General features: G+C 36.7%; 1 protein-coding gene across 3 annotated transcripts in view; it reads right to left on the bottom strand.

Moving 5' to 3' along the window:
• NFATC3 (nuclear factor of activated T cells 3) overlaps positions 1-25,049 on the bottom strand; it is a 78,207-nt gene that overhangs the window by 10,114 nt on the left and 43,044 nt on the right. For 2 of the 3 annotated variants that reach the window (XM_068955441.1, XM_068955442.1), the window contains exons 4-9: positions 22,335-22,534; positions 20,946-21,118; positions 20,131-20,271; positions 16,468-16,523; positions 15,736-15,862; positions 12,885-13,937 (exon numbers count right to left, since the gene is read on the bottom strand). In XM_068955441.1, the coding sequence (XP_068811542.1) occupies positions 12,885-13,937; positions 15,736-15,862; positions 16,468-16,523; positions 20,131-20,271; positions 20,946-21,118; positions 22,335-22,534 (1,750 nt within the window). Of the gene's footprint in view, positions 1-3,228; positions 3,331-12,884; positions 13,938-15,735; positions 15,863-16,467; positions 16,524-20,130; positions 20,272-20,945; positions 21,119-22,334; positions 22,535-25,049 lie in introns of all 3 variants that reach the window. The other variant, XM_068955440.1, reaches the window with a different exon arrangement.

Raw genomic sequence — 25,049 nt, 5'->3', positions numbered from 1 at the left:
CAGTCTTTCTGATCTATGTAAAATTCTGGCATCCACAAAACAGTCTGACAGTAAGTTTCAAAGCTTAACTACATAAAGTCATAACAGCCCTTTTCATCTGCGTTGAACTTGCTGCATAATTGTTTTATTTGTTGGCGACTAGTTGTTGTCTCGCTCCTAAGAAGTACTTTCCATTACCTTTTCCATGCCACCCATTAGTTTTACTGATCTTTAGTATATTCCTCTCATTCATTTTCTTTTCCAGGCTGAAGAGTCCTATCCCATTCAACATTATTTCCTTTCCAAATCTAGTCATGCTAGTTACCCTTAACGGGGGGGGGGCGGGGGGGGGAAACACACCCCAAAACCTTGACAACAACAACTTGTATGCATCTAATTCTAATTTAACATCAGGGAGGAGAGAAGGGAATGATAATCAAGATGTAGGCATATTTGTTTTGTTCTGTACTGCTTTCCTAACTGATCCTAGCATTTTATTTCCCCTTTTTTTTGAACTTTGCCCTGAGCTCCACTTTTCAAAGAATTGTCCATTCAAATTCAAGATTCTTTAAATAGTAATAGTTCAGTCAGCTTGTTCACTGTATGTATCACTCAAGGTAGGTTTTTTTCCCCCCCCTCCCCCTTCCCTTACTGTCATTTCCATTCCTTTACTGTTATTGACTCTTTAAATCATGAGGTCTTTCCTCTAGATATTTGCAGGCAGTTTTTTCTTATTTATTACTCTGAATAGCCAAACAGTAGCAGCATCACATTTACCAACTTCCAGTCCTCTGGCTCCACATCAGATTTGAGCAAGAGGTTATACTTTGCAGTTAATAGTTCAACTGCTTCTTATTCTTTTGGAATTATTGTCTGGTGTGTCACCCACTTGTGAATTGTCACTGTTCTAAAACCTTTTTACTGACACTTAAACTTGCAACATGTCCCTTTTAGAAAGGACTTTGGCATGGCACTCTCAAGTTCCTTGACTGTGAACATCAATGCAAAAAATGTTCTAGGGTCACTTGTTCTTTCACATTTCTTTTAGTAATTAGTTGAATTCCTGTTTTTTCATCTACTGGTCCTACTGGTACCCTGCAGGACTCAAGGCCTCTTGCTTTTTTAGGACTAAGAACTCGTTCTTAGAAACTTCTTGATCTAGAGCTTATTGCTCCGTCTCACCAGATTTCACATTTAACCTAATAATTTTCATGTTCTTTTCAATTTTCTGCATTTGGAAGCAACTTCTAGTCTTTCTCACTGTGCAGTTTAATTATATGTTTAGTTCGACCCTTCCTTGACGGTCTGCTTGCAATCATTTTACCCTTTTTTGGGCTCTTTTTTCTTTGAGTAAGTTGCATTATTTTCGTGTAGTTCCCCTTCTGAAGTACTCTACTTAAATTTGTCACAGCCTGCAATGCTGAAACCGATACAGAAGAACTCTTTAGAAGTAAGATTTTTGAACCAGTTCCTGTGCGCTTCTTGGGACCAAATAAAGCATTGTTTCCCCTTGTGGGTTCTTCTCATTACTTAGTGCTCCATGAAGCAATCATGACACCCATTCTACAAAGGATGACTCAATTATTCCATTCTTGTGCTTCCTGTCTTTGCAGCTTGTCTGATCTCCCATAGCGCACCACAGTTACAGTTCAGTACTATAATCCAGACATTCTACTTTTCCTATTTTAAGCCTGGAAGTTAAATTCATAACCATTCTGTATTACTGGTTGATAAAGTTAACTTGCCTGATTTGACAATAAGCGTTCTTTAAGGTATAGAACCATTGTTCTGTCTTTCCTATGTAAACATGTGCCTTGCATTAGTATCTTGCTGATTATCCTTCTTACATCAAATACCTGAAACATTCTTTCTTAAATTACGTTTTTTTTTCCCCCCTCATGTTTCCCAGTCTTATTTCTTAGATACTAGCATCTGTGCATAAGCATGATTCTATCTGGATATGGTGTTTTCTTTGTATGCCCTTTTTCTATTGGTCCTGTCTGTTGGCTTGCATTTCATAATTTAAAGTTTAGGTTTCGCCAAAATCTGTCCAACCCTCTACCTGAGGATACTGGTGATTTGGGGGGTAGGGGGTTATTATTAAAATAACTCCATCATTCAAGGACTCAGGCTCTTCAGCAATGATTCTGCACCTACCAGACTGAGTCACGTGGGATTTAGTCTAGAACACAGAGGAAATAATCTAAGCCATAGCTGGTATTTTACTAATCCGTTTGCAGTTTCAGCATACAGAAACGTCACGTTAGCGTACAAGGTCCTTTTCTTAGTTCTGCCATTCTGAATTGCAGCTACTTACCTTACCGACAGCGTTTTGTTATGTAAGCAAGCAGAACTAACTCAGTTTTTTGGAAAGATTGTAAAAGACAAACTTAGTAATTTCTTTTTAGTTTTGTAAGCAAACTTTAACATTGGTCTACACACTAATTGTGTACGAGTTTATTAAGGCTTTAACAAAGCTAGGTCACTTTACCGGGAACAATCCCAAAAAGCATTGTACGCTTACAGGTTTTCCTGTTTAAAAATCTATGGGGAAAGTAATTTTGCTTTATAAAAAAAAGGGACAGGATAGTTCTTTGGTGTTTTAGGGATGTTTGTAAAAGTGGAAAACACTTAGGAAGAATGAGTATAAACACAAACACAACCAATATACTGTTCTAATACAGTTACTACTTAAGAGAGAGTCATAGCGCATAATTATCTTGTTTATAAGTGAAATAAAGAAGCTTAAAGCAAATCCAGATGATTTTTCCCCAGTTGTAGAGCACATTCAACTGGAAGTCTATTTATGAAATCCATATTCCTGATACTTAAGATTGGTACTGCATGCCACTGTGTTCCACCTAGTTCAATTAACATTGCCTCATCTCCTTAAAAAAGGAGAACCATCCTAAATTTCTCACAGTTAACTCATTTGGCCACTCCACAGCCTTGGCTTTACTTGGCTCAAGATTTTCACGGCCTATTATTTTACAGCTCCTACAGCACTCAGGAAGTTCTGTGGCAGCTATAGCTATACTTTAAGTGGAGGTTTTTACTGAATGAGCTTACACCTGGCTCACAACTTCTGAGCTTTCCAACTATTACAGAGTACGCAGGTGTCCAATTATAGCCATACTTGAGTTATTATATAGCACTTTTCACTTGTAGATGTTATGACTATTAAAACACTTTCCCCTTTCCTTTGTGCTCCAATTTCAAACATTGAAGCATATCAGTAAGCAGACTCACCCTCTAGATTTTCCACATAGGAGTTGGACATGAGTGCTGAATGTTGAGTCCATTTCTCTGTTGAACCTGATGGCTGGTATTCCAGGTCAGAGATAAAACTGTCTGTGTCAGAGAAGAAGACAGACATAACTACTGACTGGACTAAACCAAGAAGTTACAGTTCACTCAACCAGGAAGTGACTTTCAGTTTTCTTTTAATAGCACTGACTTCAATACCCGGTTTCATTCATGACCACTACATATTTTGATATAAGTAACTATTTATAGATTGTCAGAGTGTTTCTAAAAAACAGTATCGCTTAGCTTGTTTTATTTAATTACTTTGCAGTTATCATCCAGAGCCATAAGAGAGTTAAAATTTTTGGATGTCTATCTAATCGTCTCATCATGAATTTTACACAACATAAATTTCATTTTCGTAGTTGCATTAGTTTAGAACATTCATTCTCACAATCTTCTCAAACCTGCTTTACCTAATAAGGTCAAATTATAAGTGCTCATGCCACTTGATATCACCTCCACTGAACCAGGTAGGCAAAAGAGTGCTAGTAAATAAAACTTTTATTTTTACTTTTCTGTCCTTTAAACAAAGCAAACCGTTGCTGTAAACAGCTGTTAGCTTCCCCTTTACTTATCAAACCATCTGAACGTTTTCCCCACAGTGCTGATCTGCAGTAAGTCAGGCCACACAGTTTAAAGTATCAGAAAACTGAGTATTATCATGGTATAGGCAGCTCTATCAGACAAAGACAATGTGAGACTACCAAGGATAAAGTGGAGAACTGTATACCATCGAACTGTTTCCTGGAGGGAAAAATGAATGTGGAATATTGTATTTATTACATTAACAAGAGTATGTTTATTCAATTGGGATTAGTGACTATGCAGAAGTTATACAAAGTTATACAAATATACTTTCTTTTTTTTTTTTTTTTGGTCCAGGACAAAGCTGCAAATTTAGTAAACTGGGCTTTAATACAGTTAACAGAATTACTCTGGAAACTGGCTAATTTGTGCCTCCTGGATAGAGCCACACATCTGCTTTGCCAACATGATTTGCAAGCCCAGGTTAGGGAGGACTTCTGGGAAAACGAAAAAGTCTATTCTGACTCCCTTCTGAAATTCAAATAGTTCATATTGCTTCTTTGGATGACCTCTTAAGATTGCTTAAAGTGTAAAATTAAATGCATTTAAACTGGAAGTGGAAGGCAGCAGTAGGCTTGGATAAAATGTCCACTGCCATTTTGAAGGAACAAAGGGCAAATTCTTGTCAAATAATAGGAGATTAAGAAAAGAACATTTTTCCAGCCACCATGATAGGCAGGAATGACCAGCAGGAAAGTGATATTTAAAGAAAGAACTCAGGAACCCAGGAAGATATGCAGAAAACTACCTTGAGCGGAAATGAATTAACCTTCATGGACAATCCTCTTTCAAGCTCAGACTTTCAAAGGAGTAGACAACATACTAGAAAAAGTCAGTGGAGTTAATTCACCCTGTTAAGCAGGAGTCTCTGCACCATGAAGTCTACATAGCTTACACAATAAGGAGCATTGGTCATTCTAGCAAGGACGTATGATTCTGAATAATTTTTTAAAATTAATTTCATAGATGGAGGGATTCTGAGGTACTCGTGGTGTCCTAACAAAGCTGCTGACAGGAGTGAGCTTTTACTTTTGTCAAAAGTTCATAAAGTATGTTGTATTTAACACACGCAACACATCGCCTGTCACCAGCTTCTGGAATGAAGCGTGCACTTGGTTAGGGCACACAGTGTTTGTCATTTGAGAAACATAGTAAATGGAGCCACAGCCTATTAAAGCAGGTAGTATAGCATAAGGATTTTCGTACAGCAATGCACCTGATGTTAAATAGAATGTGCAATACCAGATAAACAAACAAAAAGTCCTTTAATCTGATCATTTCATATACATCTGAGAAATGTTTTTTTTTTTTTTACTTCTATAAACAATATTAAAATGTGGTTTGTAGCCGGAGAATAAAACACTAAAAACTACTCAATTTAATTAGAAATAAAAAAAAACCTGACAGCCTGTAGATCTACCTGTTTAAAAGTTCAAAAATTCATACTATTAAGTAGTTTACCTCTTTGTCTGGGCTCCTCCCTTTAAAAAGGTGGGGAGGTTTGTTTTTGTTTTAAAAAAAAAAAAAAAATTCAATTTTCTGCACCAGATTTAGAGCAAATGAGTCAGTCAGCTTAAAATGAGAGTGCTATTAAGAAAATAGACCTGGAGTCCTACCATTTGGTTTTCAGGATCTCATCTTACAGGAGTCAAGCAACTTGCTCCTTTTGTAGCACAATCTGCCTAAAAATTTAGCTTGCATATCCTCTACTATGTAGACACAGAAAATATTAACTGAATCAGATGTGTGGGCAAGTGACCTTACACCAGAAAATACACTGCTTTTAGAACAGTGGACTCTATACTACAAGGCATAATTGTTTGCAGTGGGGTGGGGGGGAAGTTGTTTGTTTTAGTTCTTGGCAATAGGCTGCCAAACAACAATGTGAAATTTGCCATATCAGCTGTCTAGGTTTGGCAATATTACTTCTAGGAAGTGTTTTTTAGAGGAGAGATGACTGAATTACTGTATTTTACAGCTGCAGCTAAGATCAGTAAGCCTCAAAGAACACTTTGGCTAGAGGGCAGTGCAGGTTGCCCTGGATATTTGCTGCCTTTTGTCAATTACAGATGAGCTCTATCAGCTGTATTTGTATTAAGAATCCCTGCAGCTACATCACATCTGTTAGGGCAGTATATTTAGCTTGGTTTTTGACTCCACACAACCAGCAAGTGCTATAGTGTCAACTTTCACTACAAAAAGGAGGCCAGGCTATAATTAACCCTCAGCCTTCTCTGCTGTAGAGCAGCCAGCTGCGATTCAGTTGGTCTGTGATCAACAGGCATATAGCAGTGCATGTTTGCAATGGCAATCTATCAAGGACATGGTTGTTTGCCAGATCACTGCTGAAGCCATAAGACAGGCTTACTTTTAGTAATTTCAGGTTTAACGCCAACTTTACTAAAAAGTACTTTTTTTTTTTTTAAATGTTAAAAAAAAGAGTGCATGAGACTTGTTAGAAGTATAGTTTTAATTTGCACATAACATCTATAGCCATATAGACATGAGTGACTGTACCTTTGGCCTGAAGAATCGCAGCACGAGTTTTGCAGTTATTGGTCTAGTAACAAAAGTCCCTGTTCATGTCATGGCTACAGGGTATATCCTGTACTTATAGTGGAACCAATTCACTGCAAGTCATATGCCTGCCTCTCTCTCATACAAGAAGAGTCTAACATATAAGTATTAAGCCTGAACCCTGCAGATACAGCAGTACACATGCCATGCAGTGGGAAGCAGTGCAAAAGTGTCTAAGCATATTTTAGCCAAAGTGTCACAATGACATGCCTAACTCCTTCCAGTTCTGCTCCTACTGCAAGCAGCTGCACCATGATGTAAGCGTGCCACCTGCATTCCAAGAGTACATTTATAACCTCTCCAGATGTTTTAAATTTGAATCTTTTGGGGGTGATGCAACTAGGTGTGCTTATTTTGAATTAGTTAAGAGGTGTTCTGAGATGAAATCCTCACAGAGGCAAATAGCAGGATTCATACATTAGCTGCTCATAGATACCTGTGGATTTATCCAAAGTTCTTAACACATCAAAAATCTGTAACTGGTCTTCTCAACAGTTGCTTTCCCAACATAGATTTTATGAACACCATGAGTGAACCCACTAGAAGATACGGTCGTAAGATCCATTAATTGCTGACAACCCAAGATAGATAACATCCTTTTCACCTCTCCTCGCTGTTCCAACCTTTTCCCTTCAGCCTACTGCAGAGCATCTGGACCTTTCTTTATCTATCTTGCTCATAACTAGTATCAATCCATTTCTAAAAGCAAACTCCCATTATCTTTCAATACATTTTAGGTTCTGCCTCATCACCTTACTCAACCTCAAGCTCTCACTGCAGGGGCCCACAAGCTTATGAGAAGAATTAGAATTGTATATAGCTTTTTATTGTAATGTTTGTACTGCGTGATATATATATTTAAATATACTAAATATTATGAGAGGAGGAGTTTGAACACAGTCTTACTAAACAATTTAGTATTATTTTCTGAATCTTTTTAGCAACAAGAATATTCCAAGAGTTCAGCGTACAATGCTGGCTCAAGTTCTTGCCACAAAATCTAGGTCCAGTGTGCTGCAAGGTACGACATTTTGTTCTATGCTTAGGAGCAAAGTCAGAAAACAGTTTGAGATATACTGTCAAGAAGATAGGCCTTTGAGCTACTCCCCTCTGTACTAAGCTAGATTCTAGCATTCAGTATAGTTTGTATTCCTGTAGACCTTCAAGGCTTTGTTTGGCAGGATGCTGTGCTTTTTAAGAATAATTTGGTAATGCAGAAATTCTGTGTATGTAGAGAGAATACAAAGTATAATTACTCACAATACATTGTCATTATTTACTATTATGATTCTGCAGAAACTAAGCTGAAGCTTAAAAAAAATCCGAAAGTCTTCTAGCAAAGATCAGAATTCTCTGAGCTTTCACACAAGAGAATTTGTCCTCTAGAGAGAGTTGATCACAGAACTATTTAAATGAATGCATACAAATGGCTCCAAAGTCTACACAGAATGTGTCTGACAAAGCACAGATTGCTTTATGTATGCAAAACTGTTAAAAGATTTCTAGTTATGATTTATAATAAATCTACATACTGGATTTTCTAATCTCTAGCTTTATGTACTGGAGATGCAACAAGTAACAAAATGAAAGGGGATTCCCGATTTGCTGAATACAACCCAAGGTTAATATAATACCTTAAAATTAGTTAAATATAGTTGTATTGTTCAAAATCTCACCGCTGTAGAAAGCCATGAGATCCAAGGTAAGCTCATTCCTAAATGGTAAAATTCAAGAGCTTAAGTTTTAGAACAGATTTAAATCCAAAACTTGACAGTGGGACAGGCAAACCACCATCCTAGGATCACTTTTTAAAAACAGAATGGAGGGGGAAAAACAGAACCTCATCTCTCATATGACTAGATCTAGTCTAAATTTGACTAGCTTTTTTTCAAGGGGGGAAAAAAAAATGGAACCCCTTTTTGCATGAGTATACAAGAAAGTATGATATGGGTGATGCATATGGGAAAGGACAGAAATGACCAACTGCCTGTTTCTTGCCCTTTCAGGCTTTGTGTTTGCTCCTGCTCACAGCCTGAAATAGTCTATTGCCTATACAGGGAAATGTTGGCGTGGGCAGAGGACAGACTTGCTGGAAGACTTTAAAGGAAAAGGAAGGTCCAACATATGAGACACTGGGGGAGGATGATGAGGGGAGGGGGCAAATGAAGAATAAGAGGCTGCTTTCATGCCATTCGAATCTAAATGTTCACCAGCTTGTGCAGACTATCGAAAAGTCCTAAGCAGAAGTAGTATCGTTTTTTTCAGAACACCTTTTAAGGGCTATCATGGAGCTTGCTTTGAAATTGTGTTGTGTTTCAGTGGTTTTTTTGGTAATATTATTCTAATTTCATATCCATGTGCTCTCATGCATTTTGATTCCTTGTTGCTTCAAGTGAATTAGAAGATGCTCTTGTAGAAAGCAAGGGAGGGGTGGGGAAGAGCCAAACATAAGGGCAAATTCAACGCAGAGATTAGAGAAGCCTAAAGGAAGCTGTATCAGATCCTGTTAAACAAGAAAACAAAAAGCCACACAAACTTCAGCAGAAAAAAAATGACGCTAAGAGTGCTTCATAGGCTCTGCAGATGCCTAGATAGCAGGTCTGCCTTTAAATTATGTAATCATTGTTCACTCATAGTCTGTTCGTAGTCTGAGCAAAGCCTAAATTGCTCCACTTGGTAAAGGGCAAACAAATAAAAATTAGGGGAAAAAAAAAATCTCTTTTTGGCCACTGGCAAGCATATTTGATTTTGTAGAGAAGGGGCAGCTATAAATGGTGAATCTAGATGTGTTACACCTGCCAGGAAATGCTGGAGCAAGGGCTAAGTCCAGGTGCTCTTGGCTTAAGCAAAGATGAAGCAGCTTTACATTTCTGTACTAAATGGTGGGTTTGGGGATTGGGGTTTTTTCTGGTATGTTTTTAAGAAAGTCTGAACATTGGCTAAAGAGACACTGAGATTAGCTTTTGAGAGTCTTGCTTAAAGGAGCGTATGCCATTCAGAAACATTTCCTTCGCAGAAACAGCAATAGGCACTCTGCAAACTACATTCGGAAGGTAGCAATGTTCCATGCTTTAACAAAATAACTATTTACATATACATGTTATCCTAACTATTTGCCCCTTTTGTTCTACTATGCACAAAAACTATTAATGAATTCTACAGATGGCATCCACGCCGGTGAGGAACTGTCTGTGTGACTTTACAGCTTAGGAGTAGCTTTCAGGACTGTGGGAACTGTCTTAAATGCATGGCTGAGACAGTATGTGTTGAAAAATGAGACTTATCACAGCCAAGGACAATTAAGATAGCTGCTGAATACTACTTAATACAAATAGGTGATATTTCTTGCACTGAGTAATGATGCAAGTTTACACTGAGTTAAAGATTTATAAACCACAAGCCTAAAAAACCCAAACACCCTCCAACAATTCAGTTACTTCATATGCGCTAGCTAGCATCAGGCAACTTTATAACCCAAAGCTAACCATCTGGTTGGCAAATAATAATTCTGATTAATTCATAGTGCTCTTCTTCCAGAGTGTGCGTGTGTATTTTATTTTCGGGGGGGGGGGGTGGGGGTGGGGGAGGGCAAAAAGTTATTCTAGTCCCTTGCTTATACTGTTTTATAACACTTTACAGGCTTACTGAACACAAATGTTAAGTCAGAATTTGCACATTCTCCTCCCCTTTTAAAAATACCATTTATAAAATTATTTTTGGCAGCTTCAGTTTCTAAAAAGGACTGATCTGAATACTAGACTGACACCTTTTTGGTTATTAAAGAAAGCTAAACCATACTCTGGCAGGCTAAACAGCTTAATAATTCCAGGACTAAAATTTTGTTATGAGATAGCACTTTGGTATTATGGTCAAATTTTGCTCAAAGATTTTATTTTCTTGGGAAAGAGAATGTCTACTAAGCTGATTTTGAAACAGTGCACCTTAAAGTTTTGATGCTATCAGGATTTCTTGTTTTTTAACTACTAACTTAAATATTTAAGGTCAGTAATTGGGACATGATTTATAAAATTTTTAATTGGCTTTGGCTCGGTATTATTTTGAGAGAGGACCCATTTCCCTAATTAAAAAACTACTTTGCAACTAATATAGCTTTCACGCTTTGACATATTAGCTGGGAGAACATACTGTATCAATATGCATTTACGCATGCAATTATATTTGGATGTTTTGATTTTTTTTCATTTTATTTTGCAATTTGTGTCTAGTTCTATTTGTATGGAAACTGAAATTCAATTATATACAAAAGCTATTTTTCAAATTATTTTTTAAACCACAGCAAATGCTAGATACGCAAGAGAAACGTATTCCTTTCTAACCATGTTTTGTATTAAGCCAAGGAAATATTTATTCCCAGTGGGAGAATTGAACAGCTTGTTTCTGGTCACCATGCCCTTCAAGATTTTAGGAACAGTAGATTTCAGCCTGGACACCTAATTTGGATTTGTGGATTGGAAAAGCAGAAACAAGTTTCCTGCTTCTCGGATTCCAAGTTTTGAATGAATCAGTCATTGAATGATGGCAATATTAAATTGTAATTGAGATAATCTCTGTGCCTGCAAATGTATAGTTGCTTTCCAAGTGCTTGTTTTATTGTTATCAGACTTTCTTTAAACTTCCTTAGCAAGAGTTATTTAGAAGAATTCATTATTAATAAAGCCTTGGACAATTATACTTCACTAAATTATTGATTATACTTCACTAAACTATTAGCCAGTGGCCACTCCTTAAGTTTTCCAGTGCGGCTGTTGCAGCTTTTCCTGTGATTTGAGGCATCACGTATGTCTTTGTTAGCACGGAAACAGCTTAGTAATTTCATTACATTAAGCAATGAAAACGGTTTCTAAAACCAACTAATATCTGATATAAAAAAAAAAAAAGTTGACTTTCCTTACACTGTGCATTCATGTTAACTTCTGAACAAACTGCTGAACTACGCATAAATGCTGAACACTTTTGCTTACATTACAAAAGTTCTGCTGCAGCACTTAGTTGTATTTACTTATTTCTATGACTTGTTTGTGTATGGAGGGAAACAGGATGAAAAAGATAGGGTCTAACAGAACTCTTTTTTGGAACACTAGATTTCTTTCTCACTCCTGTAGGTGGAAGTGGAAAATCTTTTTGTTGTTGTCGTTAAACGGTTTCATAAAGCTTTCTCTTCTCCTCTCATCCCCAGCCCCTTGATGGAATCAGTCTCTTTCTTCCTTCCAGGTTAAGCAATGTTGGTTGTATAGAATGTTTCTAAAAACAGAATACTTAACTAGGCTGGCCATTTCATCGGAAAAACAATCGTATTATCATTTTCTCTCATTTTCACCCAAGTATGCTGTATATTTAAAGGCATTTCTTTCCCTAAATTTTCTTCCTATTGACAGCAGGTAGTAACAGCACAGCTCCATGTATATAAAGAACTGGGACTGATGTGGATATCTAACAGATGGGCTACACCTAAGTCTTTATACTACTGCTATTGCTGATGCAATTAAATAACTACTAGGATAATTAAAAAATGACAGTTAAAGTTATTGTAGAAAATAAACGCTAGTAAGATCCCCATCATCACTACCACCCACCTTTGATATGCCTTTTAAGTCCAGGCCCTGTGTTCTTTCCGCCTTATTAACCTGACATACTCCTTTAAACTGCTTCTCCTCTGTGCCTCAAACACACTGACCTTTAAGTTCTGATATCTTTTACATTTCACTTAGAAGAACTTTTATAAACTAACACTTTCCTAGTATTTACAGTAGAGAACATTATAGCCTGGCCCTTAGCGCTAGAATTTCTTCCACTGCTATCCTCGTTCTGTTTTTGTTAAACAAGTGGATTTCTCAAAAAGCTAGCCAGAGTGGTAAGAAGAAAGCAAACAACTGCTGTGAGCAGAGGTGTTGAATGATGACAGCATTACTACAGAAAGTCTGAGAGACGAGACTAAGACAGTGCCAAATACAGATGATTGTTGGGGGGTGGGTTTGTTTTTGAAAACAAGACTAGCCTACCCTTCAAAAGTGGGACAACTCCAGGAAACAAGACTCCAAACTACATTTATACAACCGGGATATATTCTTACAACTTTCACTGAAGCATACCAACAAGACAATCGGAAGAGGCTTCACACTAATTCCTTGTATAGAAATAAGGTGTCAATATGAAGGAGTTAATCGTCAAGTGCTGTTCTATGACTAGAAATAAAGTGTATAAACAAATCAGATTGAAGTATCTGAACTGTGTAACTACTGACTTATATTATTAGTTTTTAAGTCATTCCCTTTGGACACAAATATGACTACACATTTTGAAGATACCAATGTACTTCTGTTAAGAGGAAGGTGTTCTTTAAAAAAATAAATAAAATCAACTTTGTGGCTTACTGTAGCTTACATCCCAGTACTAAAAAAGTTATATGTACTTACCATCATCTAGTGTGATGTCTTGTAGTCCTATCGTTTGAAAATTCAATTCTCGATCTTCAGGTTCTGGCTTAATGTTAATAGCTGCCCCATCTGGTGAAAATGGAGATGAATCGCATACGCTATGGTGTACTAGGGATGAAGCTGTGTTACGACCTCCCAATGCTGGACTATGTGCTTGAGGGGAGTGCTGTCCCGAGTGACTTACAGCGGCTGGTGGGGGAGATGAGGCAGGTCCTGAGCTAGGAGATTGGTAAGGCATAGGTTGTAGCTGGGGTGAAGATGGTCCAGACAGTGGTGAATGGACCAAAGGATGGGAAGCTGTTGGGGACGGGGATGAAGCAGATGCTGGGTTTGAAGAATGGTATGGGACTTGCTGCAGCTGGGGAGAAGACTGCCCAAGGGATCGACTCATTGCAGAAGAGATGGAGCCCTGTCCAGAGCTTGGGCAGTGGTATCCGATGGATGGTAGGCGAGAAGATGACTGTCCTGAATGAGCTGGGTGTGCTAGCGGGTGCCCTGCTGTACTCGATGGTGACACAGAACCTGGATTTGAAGGATGGAACTGCATCGGTGGGAGAGCTTGGCAGCTAAGATTTATCAAATGAGGTACAGCTGCATCTTGCTGAAATGAAATAGCATCAAATCCTTGGCTGGAGGCAGAGTTCATAGGAAGACCAGACTGTCCATTGTATACATCATTAGACTGCATAGACTGGTAGGAAGGCCTCACAGGAGGTGTTGATGTTACCTGAAAAGACTGAACCACGGCAGGAGGCAAAACATGACACTCTTCACTTGGGCTAAGGTTTCTACCTTGCATATGTGACAGGTGGGATACTGCTGAGGTCACCATTGCTGTGTAAGGTGGTTGAACTGGACACACGAGGCTCCTGGGTGATGTAGACAGTAAACCATCATGTGGATGCCCTTGGTCTGGTGAAGGTAGTTGAGTTCGGATAGAATGTAGGCCCTGAACATTGCCTGTGTGAGGCAGGGTCAAAGATGGAACAGCAGACAAATCTACCTCATCTCTGTGCTCTTGCTTCATTATAACTAGAAAAAAGAAAATACTGTATTACAATTCCAACTTATCTGGATCCTGTGATAAATACACACAAATTGCTGTTTAGCAGCCACAACAGTATTTGTTAACATACTTGCTCTAACTTCCCTTCTCCTTTCGCTCTGCCTTCATTTTCTTCGACTTTAAAAGCCAGAAGAATCTTCCTAGCATTTCTCCAGAGACAGTTATTAGCCCTTCTAAACTACCCTCCTAATGCACTCTGTTTTTAAAAGACATTAGCAACCCAGCCAGGGAAAGTCCAGTACACCTCTAAAGGATAAAGCTTATTAAAGGTAAGGAAGTACTCATTGCTGCTGGGCTCCATTGAAAACAGAGTCAGCCAACAGTTCAGCACCCCACGCTAGCAGAAGGTGAATGAAATTCTTAGTAGACTTTATAACTTTCATTGCCCTTGATCAAGATGACACCCAAACTTCAGCAAAACAGTTCTGCTACTTTGAGGAGTGTAGTTTTAATTACAGCAGCTCTTTGTTTCCATCATTTTAGTGATGTTAACAACCGTTCTTGCAATGTGAAGAACTATGAATCGGCACATTCGGCAGTTATGGAAATTTTAGGCATAGCTAATCTTATAAAAAGGTGCCAATTTTAAGCATAAATATTAGAAAAATACTAACATTTAAAACTAAATGCTAACATCTTTATTACTTTGACATTATTACGATATAGATGTTATACGCTATAAATAAAATGGATGTTAAAGCTTTGTTTAATACTGCTGCAGTTACGATTAAACTTGCTTCTTATTTAAGCAGCATGTTTCTTTACTACATTCCACCATTTAAATAATTTTAATATGTTTCTCATACAAAGTATCAAGTTTAAAATGTATCCTTTAATCATCTTAGGAGCTGATATTCTTAAGAACTGCTAAAAAGCTCACAGAAATCTGACAAAGTGAATTCACGCTTAGTTTACAACAAATAACTAGATACTTCTGTGCATAATTTAAGCAATATTATACAGTATGTTATTTTAGAGTACAATAAGCAAGCAAAACATTTTAAGTAGTGCAAAGTAATGGAAGTTGTTCTTGTCAGTATACAAACTAGTTTTAGGAGGTATGTATTAACGTTCATATCTGGCTTTAAACGTCAAGTTCTCCGAATGGTACTAAAGGGTCTAGCTCCCTCAGTAATACTTCATGAAGTGCGACTACTCTAACTGGATATGCGTTTCTTAATAGGAAGTAGGTGGCAGACAAAGTAGCGGGCGCTGGATATCTAGTAGTATCTGTTTCTTCATACCAAATAGAAGGAAATCAAAACATTTAAATTAAAAACACGTACAGTATGCCTTTCTGGCTAAATTCCAAGATATGCTCTCTCAACGTGCTGCAACGTATTCAGAGAAAAACACTTTTTTTTTTTTTTTGTCTTGCTCCTATCTAAAACTCCTTGGGGGGGGGGGAGGGGGCAGGTATTTGGGAGAGGGGAATCCATAATACCCATTCTTCTATGACCTCACTGTCCTCCATATTATCACTACAGTTGTTTAGAGGAACAACCTCTGAGATTCATCATCATTCTCAACTGAATGTAAATTATTTTGCAAAACATGTAACCAAAGATTACTTGGATATATTCATAACCTGCATCTTATTACTCTAAATTTCAGTTTTATCTAGAGAAGTTCAAATCAGTGATTTACAGATTATTCAAAGCTAGTCTTATCTAGCTGTCAAACGTACAAGACTATCTGAATTACTTTCAAATGTCTACTTTAGAAAACAAAATAAAATGCAGGAATTTGATATTAATTTAATACCTGGTGTATAAGTAAAACGTTGAGACTGGCTTTTTTTCCTCTTGCCATTGCAGAGATAAAACTGCACCTGAACTGCAGCTGTAATAGTTTTGTTATGGTATGGAGGAACTTCAAGAACGATGTTTGCCTATATGAAGGTTGAAACAAAAAAGCTTTACATATTAAATGTAAATAAAACCATTATTAATTACAGAAAAACTGAAACACTTCCTGCAAGACTACAGCAAACTGTTATTTTGAAATGGATAAGCTTCAAGTTTATGCATATATTACATAGTAGAATAGTACTACAGCAAACATCTATTTGGAGACTTTTTTTTAAATACAAGTTTTTCTAAGGGTAATGCTATTAATTGAATAGATGCATCTAAAAGAACTGTTTATCTCCCACAGCATACATAAACTCTAGGAGTCAAAGAATTGTATTTCACATCATTAATCTTGTAAGAACAATTCTAATGCATTGGAAATTATTTCTCATCTTAGCAAAATCATCTTCAGTTTTCTTTTTTTCAATTTTTCAAACAAGCATACTATTTCCAGTTCCTTCACAGTATCATTTTAATGGCTGCTTTATGGAATTAAGTCAATTTAGAAGTCTCCAGTTGTCTGTCTGTGTTTGCCAATGATCTGCTTTACTAAATGAAGTCTAAGTTTTAGAACAACAAAAATGACTACTTTCTCACTGTAAAATATAAAGCTTTCTAAAGAAAGAAAAATTAAGTTTCTCACCCCTTGACACTTTTCCCTAATTATTTTCCCTTCTACCTCCCACTGAGGTCGTCCATCTGTTGAGAGAAATTTACAAATAATTCAAGCAAAAAGCATCTTCTAAAAATATTTAAATATCTAAAACCGCATTTATTTTCCGTCATAAAGAGGTAGTTCAGGGAAAGGGATACTACTGAGAAAGAGTTATGCTATAAACAGATTCTGAAGTATAAGGATGCTCTAGGAGTTTCAGTACTACAGACATTGTCCAGAAGTTGACTGTTTTGCAGGATTCTGCATTGTAACAGAGCCTACCAATTACATACAGTTAGGTTCCGTTCCAAAGGAGACACTATGTACTACAAAATATTTGAGTGGATTTTTTTCCTTTTTGCTAATACATTTTTAAAAGGAAGTTAAATGACTACTACTACTTGTTTAGTGAAAAAAACATGCTGAAGATTTACAAGGTAAGTCATCATGTGAGAGAGAACACATACCATATCTTCACGTACATAACTATACGTTATACACTTATAACACTTATATACTAACAACACTCTCCCCCTTAAATCCTGAACCAAAAGACTCCGTAGTTCAACTGCAGTGCAAGCTGTCTATGTTGTGAGGAAAACAATTTTACTATGGTGAATCTCTCCCTGCTCTGGCCTAGCACGACCTGTTATCCTTAATCCAACGCTTCGTTCTCTCATGGCTATTGGGTTTTGCACAAGTTACCAGGGAACATACTGTGTAGCAGCAATTCTTTAAAAGGAGTTCAAGTTACGTGCATCAAAATATATTACATAAAAACAAGTAAGCATTTGTTAGGAGGGAATAACGTTCAAGTACACCTGTTCTACTCGAACTACACCACGTACAGCACATTTCATTGTAAGGTGGGTAAGGCTTGTCAACATGCATACAGTCAAGTTGCTTCTATCATGTAATAGCACCTATAATGATGCTATTTATATCAATTCACTTATTCATATATGAAGAGAAGAGCTTCAGTTTGTCATGTAATCCTCTCCAGATCTGTTTTTTTTTTGGGGGGGGGGGGGGGGGGAAGGGAAGGGTTGTTTGTTTTTAAAGGCATCCTGCATTAAGGTCTGTCCAATCTATGAAGCTTTTTGTTAAACATTTTAAAATCTGTTTAGTTTCATTAAAAAAAAAAAAAAAGTTACTCAGTTCTCTTCACATGCAGTAAATGTTTTGGAAAAAAAATGCTGCAAAGAAGGTTCTTCAGAACTATTTTCATAGTTGCTACTGTTTTTCATATATAGGTTTGACTTCCTGTTACTTAGATACAGATGTTACTTTTCAAACATAAGATTTTCAATCTTAAGACATATAGTTGGTTTATGCTGAAATATCAGCTAATTCAAGCTAATTCAAAGTTTTCAAATTGAATTTAAATTGAAAATAGTTAAGGTAGAAATAAATGTTCAGTATTAATCAAGATGCTTATCCAAAAGTGCTAGAGAACCAGGAAGGAGTGCTGAATAACTGAACATCTTTGAATAATACATAAAGATACATGTGTTTTGCAACATAAACACACAATGACAAAAAATGTGCAACACACAATGACAAAAAATGTGCAAAACACTTCATTATATCCAGTTATATACATGAGAAATATTTGTTGGCTATTAACTTCTCTAGGGTATGCAGTTGCATTATTATGCAGAAATAAGTTGTTATGCAAATGCCGTTACAAACACTCCGCTGTTTGTAGCTCATCTCCTTAATCAGCCCTTTCCCCTCCCCAGTATCCTTTTGAGGGGGGAACACTACCAAGTAAATTTTAAATTGATGAGGCAAAGGTTATTACTAGCTGCTGCTGTGGTAGACCCCCCTTCTCTGCCCATCCCACCTTCTGTTTCAATGGCAGCAAACAGCTAGATCAGCTCCAGGGTGCGTGGGAGCCTCACTCTCACTCCCTGCCCCTTCCTTGCCCCAACTCTGGTTCTTGTGGGAGCCTGTTCAACCTATGAAGTAAAAAAACTAACAAAACAAAACAAGAAAACCCTATCCCTTAGCTACAAGTTGTGGGCAGACAGCAAGGGGGAAAATGAGATGATATTTCTTCAGATTTGGACCCTTTCCCTTGACATTCCACCCTCTGCTTCTTCCCCAAGCCTAGGTCTGCTCTTTCCTCAGGACTTACCAAGCTATATCCTAAAAACTGTATTACTTATAATTTTCAAAAGAAATTTTTAGCTAGGAAAGAGTAGCACGTAACAGACAACCTATTGTAACAGAGCATTAACAATTGTGTTGTGGAACAGTTTATGGGTAAACTACTAAAAATACATTCACAATCTTCCTTTGCTACCTATTCCAGTTTTAGCCCATCCATTAGAACTTTTCGTAACGTGAAGTCTAAATTTATGGCCAGGCAGATCCATAACTACCTGGTCACTACTTTGCACCTGAAGAACAAACAAGTTTAGTATTTTAAACAAAAAAAATTCTACAGGGACAAACGCAAGCTGCGTTCTCCCCTGGAGTCCACTGAATAATAAATTCATTCACAAACATTTCAAAAATGACAGAAGGGAGCAGGAACGCAGGTTAGGAAAAAAAAACAAAAAAAAGAAAACCCAAAACCTTCAAACTGCACTTACATTTAAAGAAAGATGTTTCAGAAATATTCGGCCAAAATCTGCAATTTCCTTGCTTACTTGGAGATTCTACTTCCTATATGTTAGGATGAAAATTTCATCTACTACCCTCTCAAAAAGTAATGTTTTTCACTTCACGAGATCAGTAGGAAGCAGTTAGATATTTCTGAAAATATGAATGCATGAAGGAAAATGTCTTCTGTATATGTTAAGTGAAATGCATGTCTGCTATATATATATCTATATATATATATATATATTTGTTAAGTTTACTGATATAAAAGTGTGAGTCAGCTGCAATTCTCACCTATGACTGAATGTCATCTAGAATATTCAAGCTAGATTCTTGAAAATGAGAATGAATACAACTGACTACAACATTTCTGACTTCTTAGTTCTTAAATACATGATAGGCTCCTAAGGCACATGTTTAATACACACACAAAAGGTCCCTTTTATGCATACCGCTGCTTATTGCCAGCACTTCATCTACATACAAACTTGCCTTTTTACATATGCAAATGAAGCATAGATTGAAACTTTAAAAAAAAATAAGTCTTTATAGAACAGTATCTGCTACAGAAAATATTATGCCAATATCCTGAAAAAAACCTAATCAGTAAGACTTTCTAACTACTATTTATTTCATTAGCTTAGGAATAAGTCATTTTTTTTGGTGATGATTAGGCCATACGTAACATGACATAAATGACAATAGTACATTTCCATTAGTTTACATGTTAATTTTCCAAACTAGTTTTTTTTTTTTTTTTTTTTTTTTTAGTAAGAAGGAGAAAATACATAGTATGATCGGTCAATAGCATTTTTTTTTAAATATACACAATTTAAAGTTTTCCACAAGATACTGGTTAAACTGTAACTGTCTTTGTAATTCAGGAGTACTATTCTCATTAATAACAACCAACCAGTACACAGATCAGTGCTCAAACTGAATTTTCAGATCACTACTTGTGATATTTTTATTTTTTTAAACATCCTCAAGCTCCTGTAAGTTTTTTTTTTTTTTTTTTTAAGAAAAAAGTAAAGTATTTACCTTGTCCTTTTTCAAAGAATATAATTTTTGATTCTGGAAGAAAATTAGATCCTGTCACCACCATTTCGTGGCCTCCATTTACTGAGCAACTGTTGATGCTGTACTTCTCAATCTGAGGAAGTTCTTGAGCAGATCGCTGAGCTTTAAGACAAAAGTTTGAGCGAAAAATAATTATTCACAACTTTAACCTATAGTGACATTTCTTTTACGATTTTATCTTAAAGAATCAGGTGTAAAACTAAGCAACCCATCTATTTACAGATATAAACCATACTTGTATATTAGTTATCTTTATTTTTAGAGTTACATTGAAAGTATTGAATTTCAGGGAAAAAAAAATCTTGATTTAAAAGTCATTGTATTATTTCAAAGGCAAAACTTAATTATTTAGGACTACTTAAGATCACGTTTTGATTCTTTACTGCCAGCATTTAATAAGTGAATGCTCTAGAAGTTCAGCTGCTCATTAAATAATACTGTATATAGGCAAGTAATGGTATAGAATCCTGTAAATGAAATAGTATTTAGTCTTCCTAAAATGAATATTTATTTTCACTAAGATATGTCAGCTACCTCTCCGTATACAGAAAAATACAGAAGTGTTAGGTATTAGGTTTATTAGTATTAAGTTTACAGTCTATAACATTACACGGTTCCTCCAAACACACAGGTTGTCACTTGGCAAATATCATCTTTAATTTTTTGCTAATTTAACTCTTGGCTTTTTACATACAGAAATACTTTTAGTGAGACATAGAGAAAACGTTAAAATACTGCAAGTATAGATTAATTATGTATAGCTAAAGCAATCTTACAGCATTCAACAGGTATGGAAGCAGTCTGAAGAGATAAGACTTTTCCACTAGGCTGTGGGATGTGCACACGAAACACAAGTCGCACTCTGGTATTCTTTCTTCCAATATCTGTCTCTCCTTTACGGAGCTCTATATCCGAATTGCGAAGTTTCAGAATACCTGCACAATCGATACTGGAGATAGGTGAGGAAGGATGGATTAGAAGAGAGATGGAAAAATACGAGTTAAATTATTGCCAAAAGGATATTATATAAGCCTTTCCTTTGTTAAAGGATGAAGAGCTTTCTGTTCCCCCCCCCCCCCATATAGTGCTATTTTAAATGACAGAGGCCAGAAGATTTGTTAGCATCAAAAATGGCAGCAAGTTTTCTGCTGAAACTATTTGTCTTGTGAACTTTCAAACGTTAAACATTTGAAATAAGTTAGTTAATGTTGTAAATGTAATGTACAAGGAGCAAGAGACCTATATTCCATTCTGCTTAGGAAGGACTACCGAATGAAAAAAACTAAAACCGTCAAACCCTGCCTGTCGTTCTGGTATGCCAGAACCACGTGTTTATGGAGCATTTGTATGATCCATGCATACTTTAATGAATGAGCACACGTAAGCTTCTGAGGAGCGTTACCCTGCATATCACTGTGAGTTCATACGTTCAATGGAACTAGCATGAAGTCCGTAACTTTTAGGAACATCTAAACTGGCTTCATTAGAAGACTGCATTAGAGATAAGTAAGCTCAGTCAACTTCATTGTTATGCTTTACTTGGTCTACTAATCCTCCAAGTAGAACAGAGCAGTTTGATTGTTTCTGCAGGGTCCATTAAATTATTTTTTAGCATATTCTATCTGGCAAGACCTGAAAAGTCAGAGTAATCCAACTGCTAAAAATAAAAAAATGGAAACAAAACAAGGAAAAGGCCTCCTGTCAGGCTACAAGACGTTAAGATGACCACATTCAATTAAGAATTAAGCAACAAGCAATTAAACTACATTACTATATTTCTATACATACAAACTATATGTCATTGTAAAAATTAACAAAACTTTACCCTCAGCCAGCCAGTAATAACCTACATGCAGTTCCACAACTGTGGTGTCATATGCTGGTGCAGACAGTATAGAAAACTAACTCCAGAAGCACTCATCCATCTCTCCTTCAATCATGCGAGCTCCCCTGTCTCTCTACCCAAGCGCTCCTTTGCTTCTGACTGCCTGGGGACGTACCCTGGAATACTGGCACATTTAAAGGGCTGTGTCGAACTCGATCATGAGTTACACTTGTGGAAAATATGAAAGAAAAGTCTTAAAAAATATCATCTTTGTACAACTGGGAAAAAGAAAGACATAGGGCAACTAAATAGCTAACTTAAACCTTATGTTGCAATGTACCTGGCTGACATATTATTTTCAGGAAGAAGCGGAATTTCCAAAACTTTCGTGCTGGCAATTATTATCTCTTGACTAGCTGTAGCAACTGTTTTTCCAGTGATTCGGTGCACCTGGTAGAACGCGTGAGGTCTTAAGTAGCGATCATCTGCTGTTCCGATGAACATTTGTAGGTTTACTGGCTTTTCACTGTAGCCTAGGAGCTGATGAAAAAATAGATAAAACATTAAAATATTAGCTGATTTTTACTGCATTTATGTGGGCATAATATAAATACACAATTAGTGCAAACACTGAAGGGTGAAAGAGTAATATTTAATTACATGAGACTTCTTCAATTTCTTGTTTTCTTCAATGCTGAAGAAAACCAAGCACAGACATCTATCCTCCAAGACAGATTATCAGCAACTGCATTTATCAGAACAAATGAATGTCAATGCATCTTTATTCCTTTTGAATTTTGTGCAGAGAAAAGAATCATTCTATCCACAGAATTTCTAGGTCAAGGCTATGCTGTGCTTTAGCTGCATTTCTTATTTTGTTTTGATTCAAAGCAGAGTTACCAATTTTAGTAAGAAGTACCTAGTTTTCAGAAATATTTTAAAGTTTAGCTTTTCTATTATGGAATGCATAAGTGAGCTTGTCAAACTTGAGGGGTGTTATGAATGCAAAAGTATTTTGCTAGGACAAACAGAATTTAATCTAAATCTAGAAAACGAAGTATGTTTTTTTTCTGGCAAAGAAAACATTTTAAGAAACAAAATTTGGTAACTGTGAAGTTAACGCACAGGTTTTTCCTTTACTCGAGTATATGACTAACCCATCCAATATATTCAGTTTGTCTCAAAACCACCCAAAACCCTGTTGTTATGCTCGAGCTAACACTGAGTAATTCTAGGCATGAAACAAATCAACACATTGGAAAAAGATAAGTTTAAATAAGCTCTAAAAGAATGGGCAAGTTTTACTATAGTATACTGGTAACATAATTATCCAGACGATTTAAAGAAACAAATTTAACCAATAGTAACATACATGTTTCCTTTAGCCACTGCAATTTTAAATCTGAGGCCTTCCTGACCTTTATAGATTGATACACATCGCAAGATATATACTTTCTAAAAAACTATGCAGAAAATCTACATGTCGTCTGCTTCAGCATAAGTTTATGTTAAAACCGTAGGATGGGCCAGAAAGTCATTCTCCAAACATATTTTTGTCATCTTGTCTTTAATATTTCTGTCTTGAGAGAGTTATTTGGTCAGACAGCAATATTATTCAAGCTCTTCACAGAGCACTTAAAAAACAAACACACACACACACACACCACGTCAAGTTTAATGAAGTTACAAGAACAACAAAATTGGTTGAAAAGTCAATAGTCAGCTGTACAAAAACTCCAAAGCACATCCACACACACAGAAAGCGGAAGCATTACTCTAGATTTCTGCTATCTTGATGCATGACTATTGTCGAGAAGTTTTATATTACACCAAAAGAACACACCTCTTTCCTATTTTCAAGTTATAGCCCCAAAAGCACCTATGAGTCTCATCAGTTTCATTAGAACTTTTTTAACCAAGAACAAAACTTTGGTTCCTGCCTAAAGTCTGGAACTTTAAAGAGCCAGGGAGTTCCCTAAGCCTTGAATATTAGTGCTACAATAATGTTGTCCCAAAGTTTTTGAGGCAGATACAATACTCATGAACTAACGCATCTAGCTTACAACAGCGTGGTCATATTTCCTTTCCATTAATTTTAGTTTAAGTATTATTTCTATTTACCCAATGCTGTTAACGTGACTGAGAAGCAGAAGAGCAAAATCCAAATCACCCACGACAACAAAAATTGAACTTGCTTCCCTCACTCCTCCACATCCAACACACACACAACCTAAAACTATTCCTGAAAGAGATGTGCAGATAAAACCTCCAAAGGACCTACAAGTGCACACATACAACTGTTACTGAGCAACAACATACATATCTTCAACAGTTGAGGCAAAAGCATGCTACCTCTAATATATTATTTATATTGCAATTACAGCATTGGAATTCACTCTGAGATAAAAATCCCTATTCTTCTACTTTCTTCTTAGAGTAGGAAGCTCCTCAAAGCCACCCAAATGGGACCATCATCTTATTGAAGTTCCTTACAATAGTGGACTGAAGGGAAAGGAAGGAAATCAGTTCTAAATTACTGCTTCCATTGCTTTTCTGGGCTGGGCAATCTCTAGGCCGCAGCTGCAGTAAAGAGATTCTGTGGCTTTTCATGCTGAAGACAAAGAATTGTGAATTCTGTTGTCCTCAAAACTGAGGATTCTTTGTACCTTTCCCTTCTTGTGCCTTTAAGACGTCAGTCCAGTTCAACGTTTAGCATAAAATGTAGGCTACAAATGAGAGTATGCTGAAGTAGACTAGCAATCTGTCCTTAAATGCAACGAATTCTGTGTCTCTGTATATCTTAGCACCCTCCCACTGCTTCCAGCTACCATCAGCTACTCTTGCACAGGCAAGCAGAACAAACTGACTTAGTGTTAATTGACAAGTCACATCTCCCCAGGACTTTAACAATCCTCACCCCTTCAAACAATAGTTATAATGAAGGAAAAATATATGCCACAAAAAGGCATGCATTCTTTAAAAGCTGCAGCAGCTTTTATCAGATATAATATCCTGTCCAATAACAGATGATTTTCCAATCTAGTTCCTTACCTGA

The sequence above is a fragment of the Struthio camelus genome, chromosome 10 (assembly GCF_040807025.1).
Source record: "Struthio camelus isolate bStrCam1 chromosome 10, bStrCam1.hap1, whole genome shotgun sequence".
NCBI classification, from domain to species: Eukaryota; Metazoa; Chordata; class Aves; order Struthioniformes; family Struthionidae; genus Struthio; species Struthio camelus.
Note: the sequence above shows the minus strand (reverse complement) of the source record. Positions and strands in the feature narration are given on the sequence as shown.